The 20,564-nt window shown below is 44.3% G+C and overlaps 1 protein-coding gene across 6 annotated transcripts in view; it reads left to right on the forward strand.

The window, feature by feature from the left end:
- Window positions 1-477: 477 nt before the first annotated feature.
- The window catches only part of ZNF207 (zinc finger protein 207), a 34,944-nt gene continuing 14,857 nt past the window's right edge, over window positions 478-20,564 (forward strand). Inside the window, exons 1-10 of one of the 6 annotated variants that reach the window (XM_055130007.1) lie at window positions 478-665; window positions 2,060-2,186; window positions 8,725-8,863; window positions 11,504-11,674; window positions 12,982-13,057; window positions 13,584-13,631; window positions 14,573-14,643; window positions 15,828-15,985; window positions 17,238-17,330; window positions 18,236-18,478. In XM_055130007.1, the coding sequence (XP_054985982.1) occupies window positions 625-665; window positions 2,060-2,186; window positions 8,725-8,863; window positions 11,504-11,674; window positions 12,982-13,057; window positions 13,584-13,631; window positions 14,573-14,643; window positions 15,828-15,985; window positions 17,238-17,330; window positions 18,236-18,478 (1,167 nt within the window). In that variant the 5' untranslated portion in view covers window positions 478-624. The remainder of the gene's footprint in view (window positions 666-2,059; window positions 2,187-8,724; window positions 8,864-11,503; window positions 11,675-12,981; window positions 13,058-13,583; window positions 13,632-14,572; window positions 14,644-15,827; window positions 15,986-17,237; window positions 17,331-18,235; window positions 18,479-20,564) is intronic. The other 5 variants (XM_004608565.2, XM_055130009.1, XM_055130008.1 and 2 more) reach the window with 5 other exon arrangements.

Genomic DNA, 20,564 nt, shown 5'->3' on the forward strand with positions numbered 1-20,564 from the left:
GACTTGCATGCGGCCGACGGGGGTTCGAACCCTGACGCCCCAGTTAGTATCCCAAGTCCACGAGGAGTGATCCCTGAGCGCAGAGGCAGAAGTAACCCTCGAGAACCGCCGGTGTGGCACAAAAATTAATTAAAAACAAAACAAGGGGGCTGGAGAGATAGTACAGCGGGTAGGGCGTTTGCCTTGCACGCAGTCGACCCGGGTTCGATTCCCAGCATCCCATATGGTCCCCCAAGCAGGAGTAATTCTTGAGTGCAGAGCCAGGAGTAACCGCTGTGCATCGGCCGGGTGTGACCCAAAAAGCCAGAAAAAGCAACACAGCTGACCGCTAAGCATCCGCGGACATAGAAAGAGTCAGAAACCATTCCAGGCGCGCAAGATGGCGGGGCGGCCCGGAGGCCCCGCCCCGCGCGCAGGGCGGAGGCCGGGTCACGTGATCCGCCCGGCGCCGCCCCTGGCCGCACTGCCCGACGGGAGGCAGAGCGCCGAGCGAGGGTGTCGGCCATTTTGTGTCTGTTTCCTGTGGGACGCGGTGGTGGCCGTTGAGTCGGAAGAGTGGGCGCTCTTCGCTTCGTTTTCCCTGCTCGTCTTCGCCTCCCGTTTCCGTGTCGGCAGGACGCCGTGATGGGTCGCAAGAAGAAGAAGCAGTTGAAGCCGTGGTGCTGGTATCCTTGGTCGGCGTGACGGGCAGGGCCGAGCCATGGCGCCGGCGCCGGCGGCTGAGGGCGGGAGGCCCGGCCTGGGCCCGTGGCCTCGGGGCGGGCGACTCGCTCGCCCCCCCGGGCCCCCCCGCGTGGGACTCCGGAGGGCTGCACGGCTTGAACACGGGGGCCCTCCCGGGGCGACCGGGCCCCGGCCCGGGCCGGCGGCGGGGACGGGGCGCTGTGCGGGCGCGGCCGCCAAGGACAGGCTGCGGGCGCGGGGCGAGCTCCGCCCGGGCTCGGCCGGGACCCGAGAGCTGCGGGGCGGGCGGCGCCGCACGGTGCATCCCCGGCCTGCGCGGGCCCCGGGCGGGCGGCGCCCTCGTGCAGGGTGGGGTTCCTTTCATCCGGCGCCCCGCGCCGTAGCGCTCCGGAAACGGGGGCGGGAGAGGCTCCGAGAAAACGTGGCGTCTTTTCGGGCCTCTGCGGAGATGCGGCGGCGGGGGCGGGGGTGGGGGAGGGGGGCCCCGGGGCGTACAAAGGGCCCACTCGGCGCTACGGTTCCCACCCCAGTGCGGCTTGTGGCCGCGCGTTTTGTTTCTGGAGGTTTGGGAAACGATTGGGGATGGGGGTGCAAAAGACGTTTGGGAGGGGGCGGGGGAGGGCCGCCTCCCGAGTTCCGGTGTCTGGCGACCAACCCGCCGGGGAACCGCGAGCCCCGTGGTGGCTTACCCCGTGCCCCGGTGGCTTACCCCGTGCCCCGCGGGGAACTGAGCCTCATTACACAGATACCCCCGGGACTCCAAATGTTTGCTAGCTTTCTGAGCGCGCACGTTCGTGCGTAAGTCGTATCTGAGTTCTGTTTTTGACATTGTTTTGGCAGAAACCTTGAGGCTGCCTTTATTTAATATTTTGGGGGGGGTTTTGTTTTTGGCTACCTCTGTGTCTGCTTTCGGGAGTCTCACCTGGCGATGCTCAGGGGATTACATGGGATGTGCCGGGAATCGAACCCCAGTCAGCCGCTTGCAGAGTTGTACTATCTCCCTGATCTTCCTCACCCCCCACCCCCCTTTTTTTTTTTAAACGTTAAGCCGCTTCTCCCGTTGACGTTCGAGTTGCAGGAAAGGTTATTTTATATGTGTCTCTTGGACACAGGATTCAGAGAAAGTGACTCCTTTCTGCCTCAGGTTTATTTAGTGTGTTGAGATTATGGGTTTCCCAGGGAATAATGAAAAGCCCTAAAATAACATGGCAAAGTGGAATCCCTAATTGTACATTGGGTAAATATCAAGCAGATTTCTTTAACGCTTTCCTGTGTTAAGTTTTTGTTTTCTTGTTGCCTTGTTGTAATTGTCTTTCTAATACGCAAGTGTCAATTGTGCAGTTTTTTTTTAATTGACCTTAACACTGTTGCTTAGGTATTGCAATAGAGATTTTGATGATGAGAAGATTCTTATACAGCACCAGAAGGCAAAGCATTTTAAATGCCATATATGTCATAAGAAATTATACACAGGACCTGGCTTAGCTATTCATTGCATGCAGGTAATAATTTTTCTTCCTACATTTAAATTTTGTCGCTTTGTAATTTGGAAACTATTTTAAAAATCATTTTCTCTTTGATGGCTGTTGGGATTTATTTTTTATTGCAAAATTTTAAATGTGGTAAGAAGCAAATCTGTAGCCTTCAAGAAGGAATACTCGGGGCTGGAGCAATAGCAGAGCCGGTGGAGCGTTTGCCTCCCACGCAGCCGACCCGGATTCAATTCCCAGCGTCCCATACGGTCCCCTGAGCACCGCCAGGGGCAACCCCTGTGCATTGCTGGGTGTGACCCAAAAAGCAAAAAAAAAAAAAAAAAATACTCATTTATATTTAAAGAGAATTTCAGTTGCTGCTTTTTAAATTTTTTTAATTATTTTTGTTTCTGAGTCACACCCAGTGATGCCCGGGGTTACTCCTGGCTCTGCACTCAGGAATTACTCCTGGCTGTGCCTGGGGGACCATATGGGGGGCTGGGGATTGAAGTGCAAGGCAAACGCCCTACCTGCTGTGCTATCCCTCTGGCCTCCATAGTTGCTATTTTTTAACTTAAGTTACCAATAACTTACCTTTTTGGAGGTCACATCTGGTGGTGTCCTCCTGGTAGGGCTTGGAGGAATATAATGGGGTACATCTGGTTGGTCCACGAGGCAAGTGCTCTACCCTCTGCACTTTCTCTCCAGCCCCATTAAAACTATCTTTGATCGTCCTAGATTATATAAGAGAAGGTTGAAAAGACCAAGTATTTCCTCAGTACTTAGAGAGTTACTGAAGAAATTCTTTGGTTTTGTACTGATCATTTTTTTTTTTTCCTTCTTTGCCCCTTGGGTCACACCCAGCGATGCTCAGGGGTTACCCCTGGCTCCGCACTCAGGAATTACTCCTGGCAGCGGCTTGGGGGACCACATGGGATGCCGGGGATCGAACCCGGGTCGGCCTTGTGCAAGGCAAACGCCCCACCCGCTGTGCTATCGCTCTGGCCCCGATCATTTTTTGATTTAAATTTTGTCAGATTGCCAGATAATTTCCCCACAAAGAATAGGTAATTAACTGCCTTTATTTAGGACCATCTAAGGAATTACTACAATTCTATAACTAAAGGCTAGGCTAATTTAACCCTATGTATTTAAGGGTGTTTTTTTTGGGGGGGGGGAGCTTTAAGACTGTAGATGTTACTTTTATTTTCTGGCTTACAGTGGGGGGCCCTCTTGAAGTCTTGGGGGAACATGTTCCTGCATGCAAAGCATGCACTCCAGTCTTTTGAGTCATCCCCCATCCTATTTATGATATTAAAGATCTAATTAGTGCCTTTATGTCTCATTAAACATTTTTTCTGATTTTGCCAATGAGGATAGAACTGCATGAACTTTTTGGCTTAGTTGAACCTTAGAGGTATGTAAAAGGAGTAAATCTCTTTTTATTGGAAACTATTGTTGACAGGGAAGTTGATGTAGGGGGCCAGAGCCATAGCAGGTAGGGTGGGGCCAACAGAGATTTTGATCTCAGGCACTCCGTATGGTACCCCACTCCCCCTCAGGAGTCATCCTTGAGTGCAGAGCCAGAAGTAAGCTCTGAGACAGCTGAGTGTGCCCCCAGCTGAGTATACTCAGTTATACTCAGTGTGCTGAGTATAACCTTTACTCCTTCCCCAAAAAGCAGGGAATATAGCAGTGAGTAAAGAAATGTTACTTTGGGACTTCACACAATGCTGAACAGTGTGAGGTCTACCTGCATTTCTATTTCTTTTTCATTTTTTTTCCTTTCTTATTTTATTGACTTTTTGGGTCACACCTGGCAATGCTCAGGGGGAACTCCTGGCTCTGCACTTAAGGGGATCATATGGGATCCCGGGGATTGAACCGGGTTGGCTATGTGCAAGGTAAACGCCCTAATCTCTGTACTATTGCTCTGGCCCCAGTTCATTCATACAGTTCTTGAGCTCAGTCCCTGGCAGTGCATGCCCCCCAACTTCCCTCCAAAAAGCAGTACTTAAAAACTAGCTAGTATACACATCTGGGTGTGGCTCAAAACATTAAAGGAAAGAGAGGAGCAAGCCTTTAGATTTGTTCTGGGGGAGGAAACAAAACTAGGAAAAGGAACTTGCATGAGAAGCAGACATTTACACTGTGGTCAGAAGGAATGAGAGATTTTTTTTTTCTTTTTGGGTCACACCTGGCAATGTTCAGGGGTTACTCCTAGCTCTGCACTCAGGAATTACTCCTGGCGGTGCTCAGGGGACCATATGGGATACTGGGAATCTAACCTGGGTTGGCCGTGTGCAAGGCAAACGCCCTACCCGCTGTGCTATCACTCCAGCCCCCAGGAATGAGAGAACTTTCAGGAAATCGCATATGACCTGAAATACTGTGCGAATTCTCTACTTTTTGGGAGGAGGGAAGAGGCCATTCCTGGTGGTACTCAGGACTTACTCCTGGCTCTGTGCTCAGGGATCACTCCTGATGATGCTCAGGGGACCATATGAGGTGCCGGGGTTACCTTCAAGGCAAATTACCTTACCTGTTGTAGTAACACTTGGGCTCATTCTCTATATTGTAGGAAAGGGAAAGGGCAGTTGGCACTGCTACTTTTGTATGGGAGAACTTATGGTACACCATTTGCTTCTTCTTTTTGGGTCACACCTGGCAATGCTCAGGAGTTACTCCTGGCTCTGCACTCAGAAATTACCCCTGGCGGTGCTTAGGGGACCATATGGGATGCTGGGAATCTAACCCAGGTTGGCCAAGTGCAAGGCAAACGCCCTACCCACTGTGCCATCACTCAGCCCTTCTTTTTTTTTTTCTTTTTTAAAACTTTTTAATGAATCACCGTGAGGTACAGTTACATACAGACTTACAAACTTTTGTGATTACGTTCTAGTCATACAATGATCGAGTGCCCATCCCTCCACCAGGGCCCATCTGTACACCAATTTAGGAAATGGTTACATCAGTTTCTACATGGATCCTATAATTAGGAAAGTTTAGTGTTCAGAGTCTATTCTCTCTGCTCAAGAGTGAATTTTTTTTGGCGGGGGTGGGGTGGAGTGGGGTGGTCACACCCAGTGACGCCTAGGGGTTACTCCTGGCTCTGCACTCAGGAATTACTCCTGGCAGTACTGGGGGGTGGGGGGCAGACACCATATGGGATGCTGGGGATTGAACCTGGGTTGGCCGAGTGCAAGGCAAATGCCCTACCTGCTGTGCTATCACTCCGGCCCCCTCAAGAGAATTCTGGCAGCACTCTGGGATCACAGTACTGGTGATGAAATCAGGGTTGCCACCTACAAGGCAAGGTACCAGTACTTCTGGCTCCTGATTTGGTTTTGTTTTGGGACCCTATTTTGTGGTCTTTGGGTCACTCCTGGTCGTTCTCAGGGACCATATGTAGTGCCAGAATCAAGTCTATTCTCTGTTCCGGGCTTCCTGCATACAGAGCATGTGCTAGAGTTCACCGAACGGTTATGTCCATACCTCCTACTGAAAGAAGCAAGTGCCAGAGAGTTTTTACAGGTATTAAAAGCACTTGATTTTCCTGCAACTGACCCATTTGATCCTCAGCACCACATGATCACTGAGCACCAGTTTCTGGTGCTTAATTAAAAAATTAGGATGGTTGCCAGGGTGACAGTACAACAGGTAGGGCATTTTCCTTGCACCTGTGAACCTGGGTTAGATCCCTGGCATTTCATGTGGTTTCCTGAGCGCTGCCAGGAATAAATCCTGCGCACTGCTGGGTGCAGCCCAAAACTTCACCCTTGCCTATCCCCCAAAAAAGGTTTTGGATTTGATTTGTATGTCAATAATTTGACTAGGAAAGAGATTAAAGGGGTGAGTACTTTAGAAGCAGACAACGTATGTTCCCCTATGCTCTGCTGGAAATCATCTAAGAACAGAGCTGTGAGTGGCCTTCAACAATTGCCTAGTATGCCCCCAAGTCCCAAAAATTCATTCTCAAAAATCTGAGCTTGGATGCAGGAGATAGTTCAAAGGGCTGCAGTGAATTCTTACAGGAGACTCAGGTTCAATCCTGGTACTGATAGAGCCAAAAGCCAGAAAGAAAGGCATCCCCCAAACATTTTGTTATTTGAGGGACTTTCCTTTCAAGCTAGGGGGCTCAATATTTCAGGTCTAATGGAGCTAGGGGGAGGCATTTGGTGTTGGGGATTTCATTGGGGTATGTCAAATATTTTCCCCTGATTGGGGCTGGAGTGATAGCATAGTGGGTGGGGCATTTGCCTTGCACAAGGCTGACACGGGTTTGGTTCCCAGCATCCCATATGGTTCCTTGAGCACCGCCAGGAGTAGTTCCTTGAGTGCAGAGCCAGGAGTAACCCAAAAACCAATATGTATATATACATATATGTATATATTTTCCCGTGGTTGCTGAGCTTTTCTTATTTTTTGGTGCTACACCTAGAAGTCCTCAGAGCTTGATTACTTCTGGTGTTCAGGGAACCATAAAGGCCTTACCCCCTGTGCTATATGTTTAGGGGCCACACCCTATAGTACTTTAGTAGTCCAGTTCAGTTTGGAAGTGGGGGGTTGGGTTGTTAATGTTGATGCTTGGTGGGGTGACCATGAGGTGCCAGGGTGTAACAGGGTCAGCACATGGTCCGACCCAATGAGTTATCTGTCTTTAATCTTTCTTTTCCTTCTTTCCTTCTTTCCTTCTTTCCTTTCCTTCCTTCCTTCCTTCCTTCCTTCCTTCCTTCCTTCCTTCCTTCCTTCCTTCCTTCCTTCCTTCCTTCCTTCCTTCCTTTCTTTCTCTTTCTTTCTTTCTTTCTTTCTTTCTTTCTTTCTTTCTTTCTTTCTTTCTTTCTTTCTTTCTTTCTTTCTTTCTTTCTTTCTTTTTCTCTCTCTTTTTTTTTTTTTTGGCTTTTTGGGTCACACCAGCCATGCACAGGAGTTACTCCTGGCTCTGCAGTCAGGAATTATTCCTGCCGGTGCTCAGGGGACCATATGGGATACTGGGATTCAAACCCGGGTCCGCTGCGTGCAAGGCAAACGCCCTACCCGCTGTGCTATCGCTCCAGCCCCTAATCTTTCTATTCTTATATATAATATGTGAAGGAAAAAAGAAAAACCTAAATTACCAGTTCAATTTTAAGCAGAATGTCTGGAAATCACCTAGAAGACTTAACTAGTTGCTGACCCAACCTGAGAGTTTTTCTTTTCTGCGTTTTTGTTTTGGGGCCATACCCAGCGGTGCTCAGGGCTTACTCCTGGCTTCACACTCAGGGATTACTTTGGGTGGTGCTTGGGGTACCATATGGGATACTGGAGATTGAACCCAGGTCTGCTGTGCACAAGACAGAATCCCTATTCACTGTTATTACTCTGGCCCTCGGGTTTCTGATGTAGTAGGACTCTGGCAGTACCTGATGATTTGCATTTCTAAAACTGTCCAGGTGAAATTGATAGTCACTAGGGATCCCAAGTGATTTACAAAAATTTTTATTATAATTTTTAAAGCCCATATCTGCAGTGCGTTGCTTGTGGGCTATTTTCTGGCATGGTACTTGGAGGGTCATGCCATTCCAAGGATCCAAATTGGGACTAAGGCACACAAAATATGCACTTAATCGCTTTGAACCATCTCTGCAGTTCTCAAGTGGTTTGTTTCTTGTATTTGTTCATTTTTTTGGAGGGGGTTGGTTTCCTCCCCTCAGGGCTTATTCCTTAGTGCTCAGGGATCCCTCCTGACAGTACTTGGGACTCTGCAGTGCTGGGGATTGAACAAGGTCATTTATAAACAAGGCACATACCCTACCCTCTATTATTTTTCAGGCTGCCAAGTGATATTTTTATAGACTTCTTTTGGGGCGGGGTGGGGGGGTGTCACACCTGGCCCTGCACTCAGGAATTACTCCTGGCAGTGCTCAGGGAACCATATGGGATGCTGGGAATCAAACCCGGGTTGGCCTCATGGAAGGCAAATGCTCTACCTGCTGTGTTGTTGCTCCAGCCCCAGACATCATTTCCCCGAAAATGACAAAAAGGTTTTGGTCATACCTGGCAGTGCTCAGGAATCACTCCTGGCAGTGCTGGAGGATACCAGAGATTGAACCCAGGTTGGCTGTATGCAAAGCAAGTGCCCTACCTGCTCTTCTGTTGCTCAGGCACCTTGAGATACTTACTATGTATGGATGGAGTAAAATACAGTCTCAGGTAGTCTTGATTCCTAGCTAATAACGCATAGCTAATAAGTAGCAAAACTAGCAAATGAATTCTGGTGCCAGAATGATTGTAGTGGCTAGGGTGTTTGCCTTTCAGGCACCTGACCTGAGTTAGATCCCTGGTACCTCATATGGTTCCCTGAGCCCTGCCAGGAATGATACATGGATGCAGAGCCAGGAATAAGCCCTGAACACAAGGGGTTACTGGCCACCCACTAAAAGAAATGAATACAGATAGTCTGACCCCAAGAACCAGTCATTTTAAAACCATTTGATTTCTTGAGTAATTTGACATTTATGGAAGACTGCAGTGAGACGCTTTTGCATATATAATACAAATTCAGAGTTTGTTTTGTTGTTAATGATAGGTGCATAAAGAGACAATAGATGCTGTACCAAATGCCATACCTGGGAGAACAGACATAGAGTTGGAAATATATGGGATGGAAGGTATTCCAGAAAAAGACATGGATGAAAGACGACGACTTCTTGAACAGAAAACACAAGGTAAGTTAAGTCTTGTACATTTACACATTTATTTTGTTTTGTGCCACACCCTGGAGTGCTTTCAGGAACATGTGATTCTGGGTATCAAATCTGTGCTGCAGCCTTTAAAAGCCATCTCCAGGTACGTACTACATCATCCCCCCCTTGATTTTGGTGGTTCTCAGAGTTTACTCTCATTGGCTCTGTGCTTAGTAGTGTTTAGGCTACCGTATGTAGTGCCAGGGAACAGTGCCCAGATTGGCCACATGCAAGGAAAGCACCCTACCCACTGTACTTTATCTCCACCTCCCCACATTACATTTTTTTGATGTCTGTGAATGGAACCCAGGACTGAGTAAAAAGGATGTGCGCTATGTTTTTTTCTGATAATTCAGTTATATTTTTTTATTGCCATTTATCTTGGGGGGGTTGGGGAGCATATGCAGAATTGCTCAAGAATCACTCCTGGCAGTGCTGGATGGTGGGTTATGTGGTATGTGGTGTGTGGAATGAAACCTGGTACAGTTGTAGTGTAAGGCCTTCCCTTCCCTCCATCCTCTCATTTTTGGGCCGCATCTTGCATGCTCTGGGTTTACTCCTGGCTCTACTCACTACTTACTCCTGGTGGGGCTTGGGAACTATATAGGATGCTGGGCATCGAATCCTAGTTCTCAGAACTAGGTCTGCATCCTACCTGCTGTATTACTGTTCTGGCTCTACGCTTTCTGTAATATCTCTGGCCCCTGTGTTCATTTTTATTGAAAGTAAAAGTGTGATTGTAATACTGTTAATATGTTCAAGCATTACAGCTTAACATACCACCACATTGCCTGTTTACTTTTATCAATATCTGGGCCGCCCCTCCCTCACACACCCCACCTCAGTCCATCCACCCTCCTCTCTTCCTCCCTTTCAATTTAGCTCAGTTCTGCCAACCAGCTGTGGTTTTCTTAATACAACCTCACTATTAAAGAGACCTCACTATTACTGGGAACAAGAGAGACTGGCCAAGGGCTGGAGCGATAGCATAGCGGGTAGGGCATTTGCCTTGCATGTGGCCAACCCGGGTTCGAATCCCAGCATCCCATATGGTCCCCTGAGCACCACCAGGAGTAAGTTATTCCTGAGTGCAAAGCCAGGAGTAACCCCTGTGCGTCGCCGGGTGTGACCCAAAAAGCAAAAAAAAAAAAAAGAGAGAGAGAGAGACTGGCCAAATGACTGAGCATATACTTTGATTCAGGGAGGCCTAGGTTTGATCTTCGGCATCATTTGGTCTTTCCGTGTTTTTAGCACCACCACCTGACTCCCCACCCCGTTTCAGGAGTAGGCCCACATCACTGCTAAGAGTGAGGCATAGGAATGGGCCAAAGGGTTGGTCTATGTACTTTGGTTTTGATCCCTAGCACTAATGTGATGCCACTCTAAATATTACTTTTAGGGAGTGGTTGGTGTCCTGTAAAACTACGGGGTGGAGTATTAGTTCCAACTGGGAAAGATAATAGGACTTAGAAGCTGGAGCCCCAGGATTGATTTGTGGCACTGCGTGGTTACTCTTGAGTAGTCGCTAAATCTTTTGATATAGCCCAGAGAATATTTCTACCACTTCCAAGGGTTAAATTAATTGTACATTTTGCTTGTAGCAATATTTGAAGCTTTCAAATATTAGATTTGAATTTCAAATGGAATTAACAAAGTGTGATACCTTTGACGGTAAAGGTAGCTTGTTTTAAGCATCCATACTGAATATGTAGGAGCAAGTCACTTGTTTCGCATACAGCCAACTAACTCCTATTTGACCCCTGACACTACATTTGGGGTCCTCTTAGCACTGCCTGTGTGGTCCAGACCAGCCCTCCTCCCCCCAAAAATGAGTGCTTTGTTTGATTTAGAATTAGAATCCATGTACTGTTCAAATGAAAGATATCATTTGTCACCTAGGAAATTAGGGGGCCACACCCAGCAGTGCACAGTGGTTCACTGTTCCTGACTATGCATTCAGAAGTTATTCCTGGGGGTGCTCAAGGGATCATATTTGGTGTCAATACTCAGTTACAGCTGCCTTTGTCACATGCAAAGCCAAGTGTCATAGCTCTTGTGTGCGCGTTCTCTCTCTCTTTTTCTCTCCCCCACCCTCCCACACACTTTTCTATATCCCATCCTCCATTCTCTCTTTACATCCCTTCCTTCCTGGAAATATTTAAAAACAGTGTCCTCGGGGACAGGAGGGGAACTGGGAAAAGGATTGTAAACTGTATGTTTTTGGAAAAAAGAAAAAATAAGAGGTAGTTTACAGTAGCTGATATCAGATTGCCAAGTTAAGTCCTAGGCACCAAATGCTTCTCATTTCAATACCATTAAGTCTAGCCTCTTGATTCTAGCATTACACCCTCAGGTCCTGGCACTCGCTGGCCCACATGGTTCAACTGAATTTTGCTGGGGATGGTCCATGGGCTCTAAATGCACCTCCCCTTCCTCACTGAATATGAAATGTGTAGTGGTTTTTGTGGATTTTGTTTTTGTACTGGTAGTGTAATCAGTCCTCATTTGTGCTCTAGGTGTGAGCCATAGCCCCCCAAAACCCTGATGAATTATTTTAGTGTTGAATATCATAAGTATGGTATGTTTTATTTATTTGGGAAGAATTAATTTGAACTTTTTTAGCAGAGAGTCAAAAAAAGAAGCAGCAAGATGATTCTGATGAGTATGATGACGATGAAACTGCAGCTTCAACTTCATTTCAACCACAGCCTGTTCAACCTCAGCAAGGCTATATACCCCCAATGGCACAGCCAGGGCTACCACCAGTTCCAGGAGCACCAGGAATGCCACCAGGTAACAGAAGCTTGCTTGCTTTTCTTTTTTTAAAAATTTTGCCCCAGTAGCGGGGGTTTGTGGTTCAAACCCAATGATGCTTATGAGTTATATCTGCCTCTACACTCAGGATCACTCCTAGCAGTGCTCCGGGAACTGTATGGAATGCTAGGGATCAAACAGGAACAAAAATATTGGTCAGCCACTTCCAGGCCTTATCACTGTACTATATCTATGGCCCCGTCTTTTTTTTGGTGGTGGTGGGGGTCGCATACCTGGCTGTGCTCAGGGCTTAATCCTGGCTGGTGGGGCTTAGGGAACCATATGGAGTGCCAGGGATCAAATTTGTTGGGTTCACCACATGCAAGGTAAGTGCCGTACTGTCTCTCTGGCCCCCTTTGACTTTCCTTGTTTTTTTGGTGGCAGGGAGGGGGGCCTAATGCCACACCCAGCAGTGCACAGGGGTTACTTCTGGCACTGTCCTTAGGAATCACTCCTGGCATTACTCTAGAGTTCCATATGGGATGCTGGAGAATCAAACTCAGGATAGCTATGTGCAAGGCAAATGCCCTACTTGCTTTGTATCTCTCTGGCCCTGCAGGAGTTGTTCTTGGCAGTGACTTGGGAGCTGTTTTTGTTTCTTGTTTTTTTGATTTTTTGGATCACACCCGGCGATACACAAGGCTTACTTCTGGCTCTGCACTCAGGAATTATTCCTGGCGGTGCTCAGGGGACCATATGGGATGCTGGGAATCAAACCCGGGTGGGCCATGTGTAAGGCAAACGCCCTACCCGTGGTGCTATCACTCCAGCCCCAGGGAGCTGTATCTGAGTGCTGAGTATCAGAACATGTGAGGTATCTTGAGCTCTCTCTTGCTCAGCATTATTTCCCTTAAAAATTTCTTAGAATTTTGGGACTGGAGCACAGTGGGTAAGGTGTTTGCCTTGCACGTGGCCCACCCGGGTTCAATTCCTAGCATCCCATATGGTCCCCTGAGCACTGCCAGGAAGGAGTAACCCCTGTGCATCGCTGGGTGTGACCCAAAAAGCAATAATAATAATAATAAAAATTCCTTAGAATTTTATTGATACTTCGTAAAATGGCTAAATTTTCATTTTCTAACCCTGAATTGTTACTTAATTTTGTTTGTTTGGGGATCATACCAGACTATACGTCTGGTTCTGTGCTCAGGGAACCATATAAGATGCCAGGGAGCAAACTCTCGGGTTACCCTTGTGCAAGGCAAGCGCGATACTCCCTGTACTGTCACTCTGGCCTCTAATCCAGTAACGTTAATTAAATACGTTGTTGAAATTCTTTTTTATAGGCATACCTCCATTGATGCCAGGTGTTCCTCCTCTGATGCCAGGAATGCCACCAGTTATGCCGGGCATGCCTCCTGGGTAAGAAAGTCCTCAGTTACTTTTTGGGCTTATGCCTAGTAATGGTCTTTGGATAATATAATTTAAATGTTACTTTCTCTTTTCTCTTTCCTTTTCTGTTTTCTTTTTTCTTTCTATTCTTTTTTTCCTCTTTTGTTTCTGAAAGGTATGGGCTGTATAAATATTAACGTGTCTATTAAAGGGGTCTGTATAAATTTTAAGGAATAGAAATTCACCTCTAAGGAAGATTGATTTGGGTTTAGGATATATATAAAAAATACAGCCATCTGCTTCAGTTGCATCTAATGTAATTAAAGAAGTTGGTTGTAAATATTTGAGTTTCTGAGATTCACAACTATCAATAACTGTTGTGTCAAGAAGCATACTCTGTAAATAATTTGTCAAATCATCAGGAACTAAAATGAAAATGAGGTGCTCAAGCCCATCACTTTACTTAACTATTGTTGGATATCAGGTATACAATACACTTTCCCACTGTATTTTGAAAATCACAGTTAGATTTTGATTTTGTCATACATTTTCACAGATTGCATCATCAGAGAAAATACACCCAGTCATTTTGCGGTGAAAACATGTAAGCATCTCATTCATAATGTAATTCAGGAGGTATAATCATAATGTCATTTTTTTTGTGTGTTTAATGGTATCTAGTCAGCTTCAGAAATATTTTTTTCCTGAACTTTTCCCACTAAAACTCTAAAGATTGCAGGTTGATTGACACAGGTAACTTAATAGAGGGAAATAAGTTACTCTGAGGAAATACAGGATGACCAAATAAACAGAGCCTTTCTAAATGTTGATAGTTCTCCTAAAACAACAAAAAGTTAAAGGTGTTGGTATTATGAAAGGATATATTCCTTAGGATATTTCCGGTTCTAATAATACAGTTGTCATCTTGCTAAATATTTGTAGAAGTTAGTCTAAATGAAAGTCTTTAGTAAATTTGAACTGATTTTAAAGGGGACCTATTTTAGGAAGGGGAAATAGGTTACATTTTCATCATGGTTTACATTTAGGTAGCTATTTAATAAAAAAATTTAGCCTGTTTACTTTGACTTAAAATTTTGATTTATCAAATTCTATTCCCCTCCAAAAAATGTTTTTGCCCCACAGATAAATCTGATAGAACAAAGAGATCTCATTTCTTTCTTGCATATTTTGTGTGGATATTTTCGAAGTAAGACAAAAGATGTTTTTTCTTTCCAATTAATGTATGCATATATTAGATAAAGGTTTTGTAAAAAAATTAATGAGATATAATTGTTAACTTTAAACATTAAATGTTTTGTCAACAAAGATTGAATTTTTCCTTATACTGGTTAACCTGAGTGTTTGCTGGTTATTTTAGCAGATTTACTATTTAAGGTTTTTGTGTTGTACTTTCAGCTTGATTGATTTCAGTATTAAGGGTCAAGTTCAGGTCTTGCCTGTTGGTTCACAGACTTGAGCCAAAATAATTTCCAGTGGTTTTACTATGAAGTAACTTTGTTGTGTCTTTCAATTTGCTTTCTATAGAATGATGCCAATGGGTGGAATGATGCCACCTGGACCAGGAATACCACCTCTGATGCCTGGTATGCCACCAGGTATGACATGTTAATTTCCTTTTTAGTATAAGTTTTGTGCTTAAGTGTTAAACTAATAATTTTGGGAGGGTGCTTATGATTGAACCAAAGGCCTCAACAATGCATATGACCTAATCTGTATCTTGAGTATTTTTGGTGGTGATGAAAAACCCATGTGTTTTCAGTGTGTATACGGGGCACACAAATGGGTGCTTGGGGAGGCTCCGTATAATGTTAAGATTGAACCTAGGTCTCTTACCTGCAGAACATGTCCAGCCTATTGAGTTATGTTTCTGGCCAAGAACATGGTGTTGGTTTTTTTTTTTTTTTCTTTTTTAAAGGTTTCTGTATTTGGGACCATATTTGGCTCTTAGGGTATACTCCTGGTTCTTCTCCAAGGATTACTGCTGAGTAATGTTCAGGGGGCTCTTTGGGGTGCCAGGGATTGAATGAAGGATGGGTATGAGACAAGCACCTATCTGCTTTGTTTTGTTTTGGGCCACACCCAGCAATGCCCAAGGCTTCCTCCTAGCTCTGCGCTCAGGTATCACTCTTGGCAGTGCTTGAAGGACCCTTATGAGAAGCTTGTAATTTAACCTGAGTTGGCTCTGCACTCAGGAATTACTCCTGGCGGTGTTCAGGGGACCATATGGGATGCTGGGAATCAAACCCATGCAAGGCAAATGCCTTACCCGCTGTGCTATGGCTCCAGCCCCCTTTCTTGGCTCTTACCGCTTGTGAGTTACTTCAGTAGTGATCGATTGAACCTGGGCATCTTGCATGCATAGCACCACCTAATTTTTATATATAAAGCTATCTTTTTTTTTTTTTTTTATCTCAGTGTGAATGTTTTGTGACCCCTATGTGGTGCTGTGGATTGATAGGGAGCTGGACACATGGAAGTGCCTTGACCTCTTTCTCACATTAGCTCTCCAGCCCTTTTTTTTTTATTATTATTATTTTCCCCTTTTTGGGTCACATTTGGCGTTGCACAGGGGTTACTCCTGGCTTGTGCACTCAGGAATTAATCCTGGTGATCCTCGGGGGACCATATGGGATGCTGGGAATCGAACCCGGGTGGGCCATGTGCAAGGCAAATGCCCTACCTGTTGTGCTACTCTCTAGCCCCCGGGAATTCTTTTTTTTTTTTTTCCCTGAAATGATTGGTTCATCAGTTGGATCTTCTCCCCAATATTTTCCTGCAGGTATGCCACCTCCTGTTCCTCGTCCTGGAATTCCTCCAATGACTCAAGCACAGGCTGTTTCAGCTCCAGGTATTCTTAACAGACCACCTGCACCAACAGCAACAGTTCCTGCTCCACAGCCTCCAGTTACTAAGCCTCTTTTCCCCAGTGCTGGGCAGGTAAGGTGATGGTCCTGGAAAAGATTGCACTTAGATTTGAAAGCAGAGTGCATATATTTATGGAAGTCTTTGGATTGTCATACATAATAAGTATACTGAGAAATGGCCTCTTCTCTTCCATTTTTATACACATTGATTTCCTCATTTAGCAAGAGATAGTAGAGTATGACTAAGATTGAGTCTTAATTTTTGGTAGAAATGAAAAGTTCTGTTTCTAGGGAATAAAGTACATGACATTATGTAGCTTGGAGAGAGAGTACAGCAGGCAGGGTCCATGCCTTGTGTGCAGCTGACCCATGTTTAATCTCGACCAGCCTTATATGGTCCTTTAAACCCTGTGCAATGCCAGATGTAGTCCATAAACGAAAAGTTCATGCCAGTATTAACAAGTTCAGCTTTGTTCAACCATAGTCAACGAGAATTATCAAAGTTTTAATTTGATATTCTTGTAATCACAATATAAAAAGCTGCAATGCTGAACTGGAGAGTACAACAGGTAGGTTGTTTGGTTTGGCACATGGCCAGCTTGGTTCAGTACCTGGCACCCCATACAATTCCCCTTCGGCCAGGAATGAACTCTAAGCTCAGAGCACGGAATAAGCCCTGAGTAGCCTATGGGTTTAGACTCAAAGAGTGCCATGCTTCACTCTTGCCAGAACACACGAATTAATAACTTCTGACCCAGTAGCTTTTCCTACATTTTCAGAATTCTGAGGCAAATGATACATAAATAGTGGTTGATACTGGTTTTTTGTTGTTGTTACATTTAGAAATAAGCAGATGTATTCAGGTCATTGGGAAGATTAGGATATATTGACACTTTGTTTTCTTGCTGGGGTGCTTTGTTTTATTTACATTTTTTTGGTAGTTGCTAAATTTAAAATTTTGCTGTAAATTTTCAGTAATCATTAACCTGCAATTTGAGGGCAGTGTGAATTTTTTTTATTTCGAGGGAATGTAACAAAAATTTAAGTTGTTTATTGGATTGCCAATGATGCTTAAGTTTAGGGTATATTTGAAAATAGTTCAGTGTAATAAACTAACACATTAGTTTTAGAAAATGGTTAACTAGGCTTATTGGTGTAGAATTAAATTTTTGAGGCTCATAATTTGTCACTTGTTAATTCAGATTTGATTGCATTGTATTTTGCATTTACAAAAATGCAATCTATACTAAAAAAGTCTACCAGTGGCTTATTTTTCACCCCTTTGTTTGGAGACTTTTCATTGTTTCCTTTCTTTTATGCTACAGATGGGGACACCTGTAACAAGCTCAAGTACAGCTTCATCCAATTCAGAAAGTCTGTCTGCATCTTCTAAAGCTCTGTTTCCTAGCACAGCACAAGTACGCAGGAAGTTGCAGTTTAAAATTGTTAAAATGGCTTTATAATTTAACCCTTTGGACCCTAATTTAAAAAAGAATTTCCCAAAAATGTTTAATATTGTATAAGTAAAATGAGTTGTATTGTATATTAATGGTTTTGAAATTTGAGCTCATAGGGAAAAAAGTACTCCAAATTCTTACGGTTCTAAAGGGTTAAAAGCATGTTAGCAGTAAATGCATTATAGTGGCCAATGGTTAGCCTGATGCATGATTAAGCTATTTTGATTTATGCTGTTTAATCTAATGCATCACATACAATGTAAGGAAATTAGTGCTCTGCATTGGTTCTAAAATTGGCCTAGTTTACCTGTGTCAGTTGTTTGGTATTATGAAGAAAGAATAACACGATTTTTACTGGTAACTTTTTACATAATAGATCTACTAAACCCTTTTATTCATGGTACTCAGCCAGCCATTGCTATTTGGAAAGGCATTATATAAAGAATATTTCAAAGAATCTCTACTATTCATTTTTTGCTATCATTGATTTTTATGCTCAATAATTGGAGTTTACTCAAATATTTGCACTCCAAATTTTAGCTTTTAAAGACTACTTGGTACATTAAAACTAATTTAGAATAGTCAAAGTAGAATGTAAGCTATTTATATACTATATTTAATCAATCCAGAGTAAAATAAAAAGATTTGTAAATTTTTGTCGAGGAGGTAGATGACGTCTTTTTTTTGATTCTACTTAGTGTTTTCATTATGACAGGATATTTTATATATATTTTTTAATTTTGTTATGTGTATCATTAACTATTTTACTTTCGTTTGAAACTTTGTCTTTCTGATTTTAAATTTGTTAGTAGATAAATAACATTTTGAGTTTTGAGATTTTGTTGATGTGAGGTTGTATTTTTCAGGCTCAGGCAGCTGTCCAAGGACCTGTTGGTACAGATTTCAAGCCCTTAAATAGTACTCCTGCAACAACTACAGAACCCCCAAAGCCTACATTCCCTGCTTATACACAGTCTACAGCTTCAACTACTAGTACAACAAACAGCACTGCAGCTAAACCAGCCGCTTCAATAACAAGTAAGCCTGCGACACTTACAACAACCAGTGCAACCAGTAAGTTGATCCATCCAGATGAGGATATATCACTGGTAAGTTTTTACTGACAGTGTTTGATTTAATGTTGTTAATGACAAACACTTCGATTTTATGATCTCACATAATGCTAAGTGAATTTTTGTTTTGTTCTGGGGCCAAAATCAAAGGTGCCTTGGCTTATTCATGACTGTGCTTGGGATTCCTTTGAACCATGGTGGTGAAGGAACCAGACTCTGCTGCTTGCAAGGCAGATGCCTTATAAGCCGCTGTACTATTTCCTTAGCCCCTTTAAAAAACTTATGCTCGTTTTTTGTAGACCACACCTATTGGTGCACTCTGCATAGGGCTTACCCGTGGTGCTCAGGGTACCATGTGGTGTCAGTGATTTATCCTAGGCCTCTTATATGCAAAGCTTGTATGACACTCAGCTTCTTCAGTTATTTCTTTTCCCTACAAAATATTTTTAAGCATTCTATTTTTCCTGTTGGGCCATACCAAGCTTTTATTTAGGGATCATTCCAGCAAGTGCTTAAGGAACCTAATGTGTTGCAGATTGAGCCTGGGTCAGCCATGTGCAAACACAAGCTCTTGGCCCAGTGAGCTATCTCACCACTTCCAAACCATTGAGGTTGTTTTTTTTTTCCCTTAAGTTTTATTTATTTTTCTTTTTTGGGTCACACCCAGAATTGCACAGGGGTTACTTCTGGCTCGTGCACTCAGGAATTACTCCTGGTGGTGCTCGGGGGACCATATGGGATGCTGGGAATCAAACCCGGGCTGGCCACATGCAAGACAAATGCCCTACCCGCTGTGCTATCGTACAGCCCCCAAACCATTAACTTTCAAGAGCCACGGGATTAATCATGCTTTGATCTTAGATACATTTCCTGCCCTTCCCCCTACATATTTTCAAAATACATTAAGATGGGTTATTATACTCCACAATACATTTATTAGAAGAAATAGTTGATACTGAATTTTCCTTCAGGTCCTTTGATTCCTCCCGCTAATTTCCATGATGCGGGGAGGGTGGTTTTTGGATTTCAGCTGGTGGTACTTGGGGCTTATGCCTGGATCTGCTCTGATTACTCCTGGCAGGACTTGGGACTTTATGGGGTGCTGGGGATGGAATCCAGGTCCGGTGCATGCGAGATGAGCGCCTTGATGTGCTATCTCTGGCCCATAACGTTTTCTGATTTCTTGTTGAAGTAATACCTCAGAAATTTTTTTATTTTGGAGCCACATCTAATGGTGCACAGGACTAATCTTGTCTCAGTGCTCAGGGCTCACCTCTGTCAATGTTAAGGCACCCATGTGGTTCTGGTGCTAGGAATCAAAAGTGGGCCTCCTGCATGCAAAGAATTTCATCTTGTTGGTGAGCTCTCCCAAAGTCTTGTAGAGATTTTCTGCGCTTCAAATATAAAATAGATGAGACGGGCCAGAACCGTAGTACAGTTGGTAGGATGCTTGCCTTGCATGTGACTGACCAGAATTTGATCCCTGACACCCCATATGCTTCCCTGAGCACTGCAGAGTATGGCCCTAAACCCAAAGTAAATAAATGAGATTTTCTTTAGGGGGTTCATACTTAGTGATGCTCAGGGCTTACTCCTGACTCTGTTCAGTAGTTACTCCTGGTGGGCTCAGGGACCATATAGGGTTCTAGGGATCTAACCCGGGTTGGATGTGTGTAAGGCAAGCATCCTACCCACTGTGTTATTGCTCCAGTCCAGAGGAAGTTTTCTTTTTCTTTTTTTTTTTTTTTGTTTTTGTTTTTGTTTTTGGGTCACACCCGGCGATGCACAGGGGTCACTCCTGGCTCTTCACTCAGGAATTACCCCTGGCGGTGCTCAGGGACCATATGGGATGCTGGGATTAGAACCCGGGTCGGCTGCGTGCAAGGCAAATGCCCTAACCGCTGTGCTATTGCTCCAGCCCCAGAGGAAGTTTTCTTATGGCATTGAGATTTTTAGTAGCTTAACTGGTGTTTGAATAGAATAATGGGTAAATAAAGGGCACGATTAAACTTTTCTTTTGGGGGGGCAGCTTAGACTGCACCTCGCTGTGCTCAAGGCTTTTGGCTCTATGCTTGGGATCACATCTGTTATTTGGCTTAAACTAAAATAACAAATACTTTAA

Source organism: Sorex araneus, chromosome 3 (genome assembly GCF_027595985.1).
Source record: "Sorex araneus isolate mSorAra2 chromosome 3, mSorAra2.pri, whole genome shotgun sequence".
NCBI classification, from domain to species: Eukaryota; Metazoa; Chordata; class Mammalia; order Eulipotyphla; family Soricidae; genus Sorex; species Sorex araneus.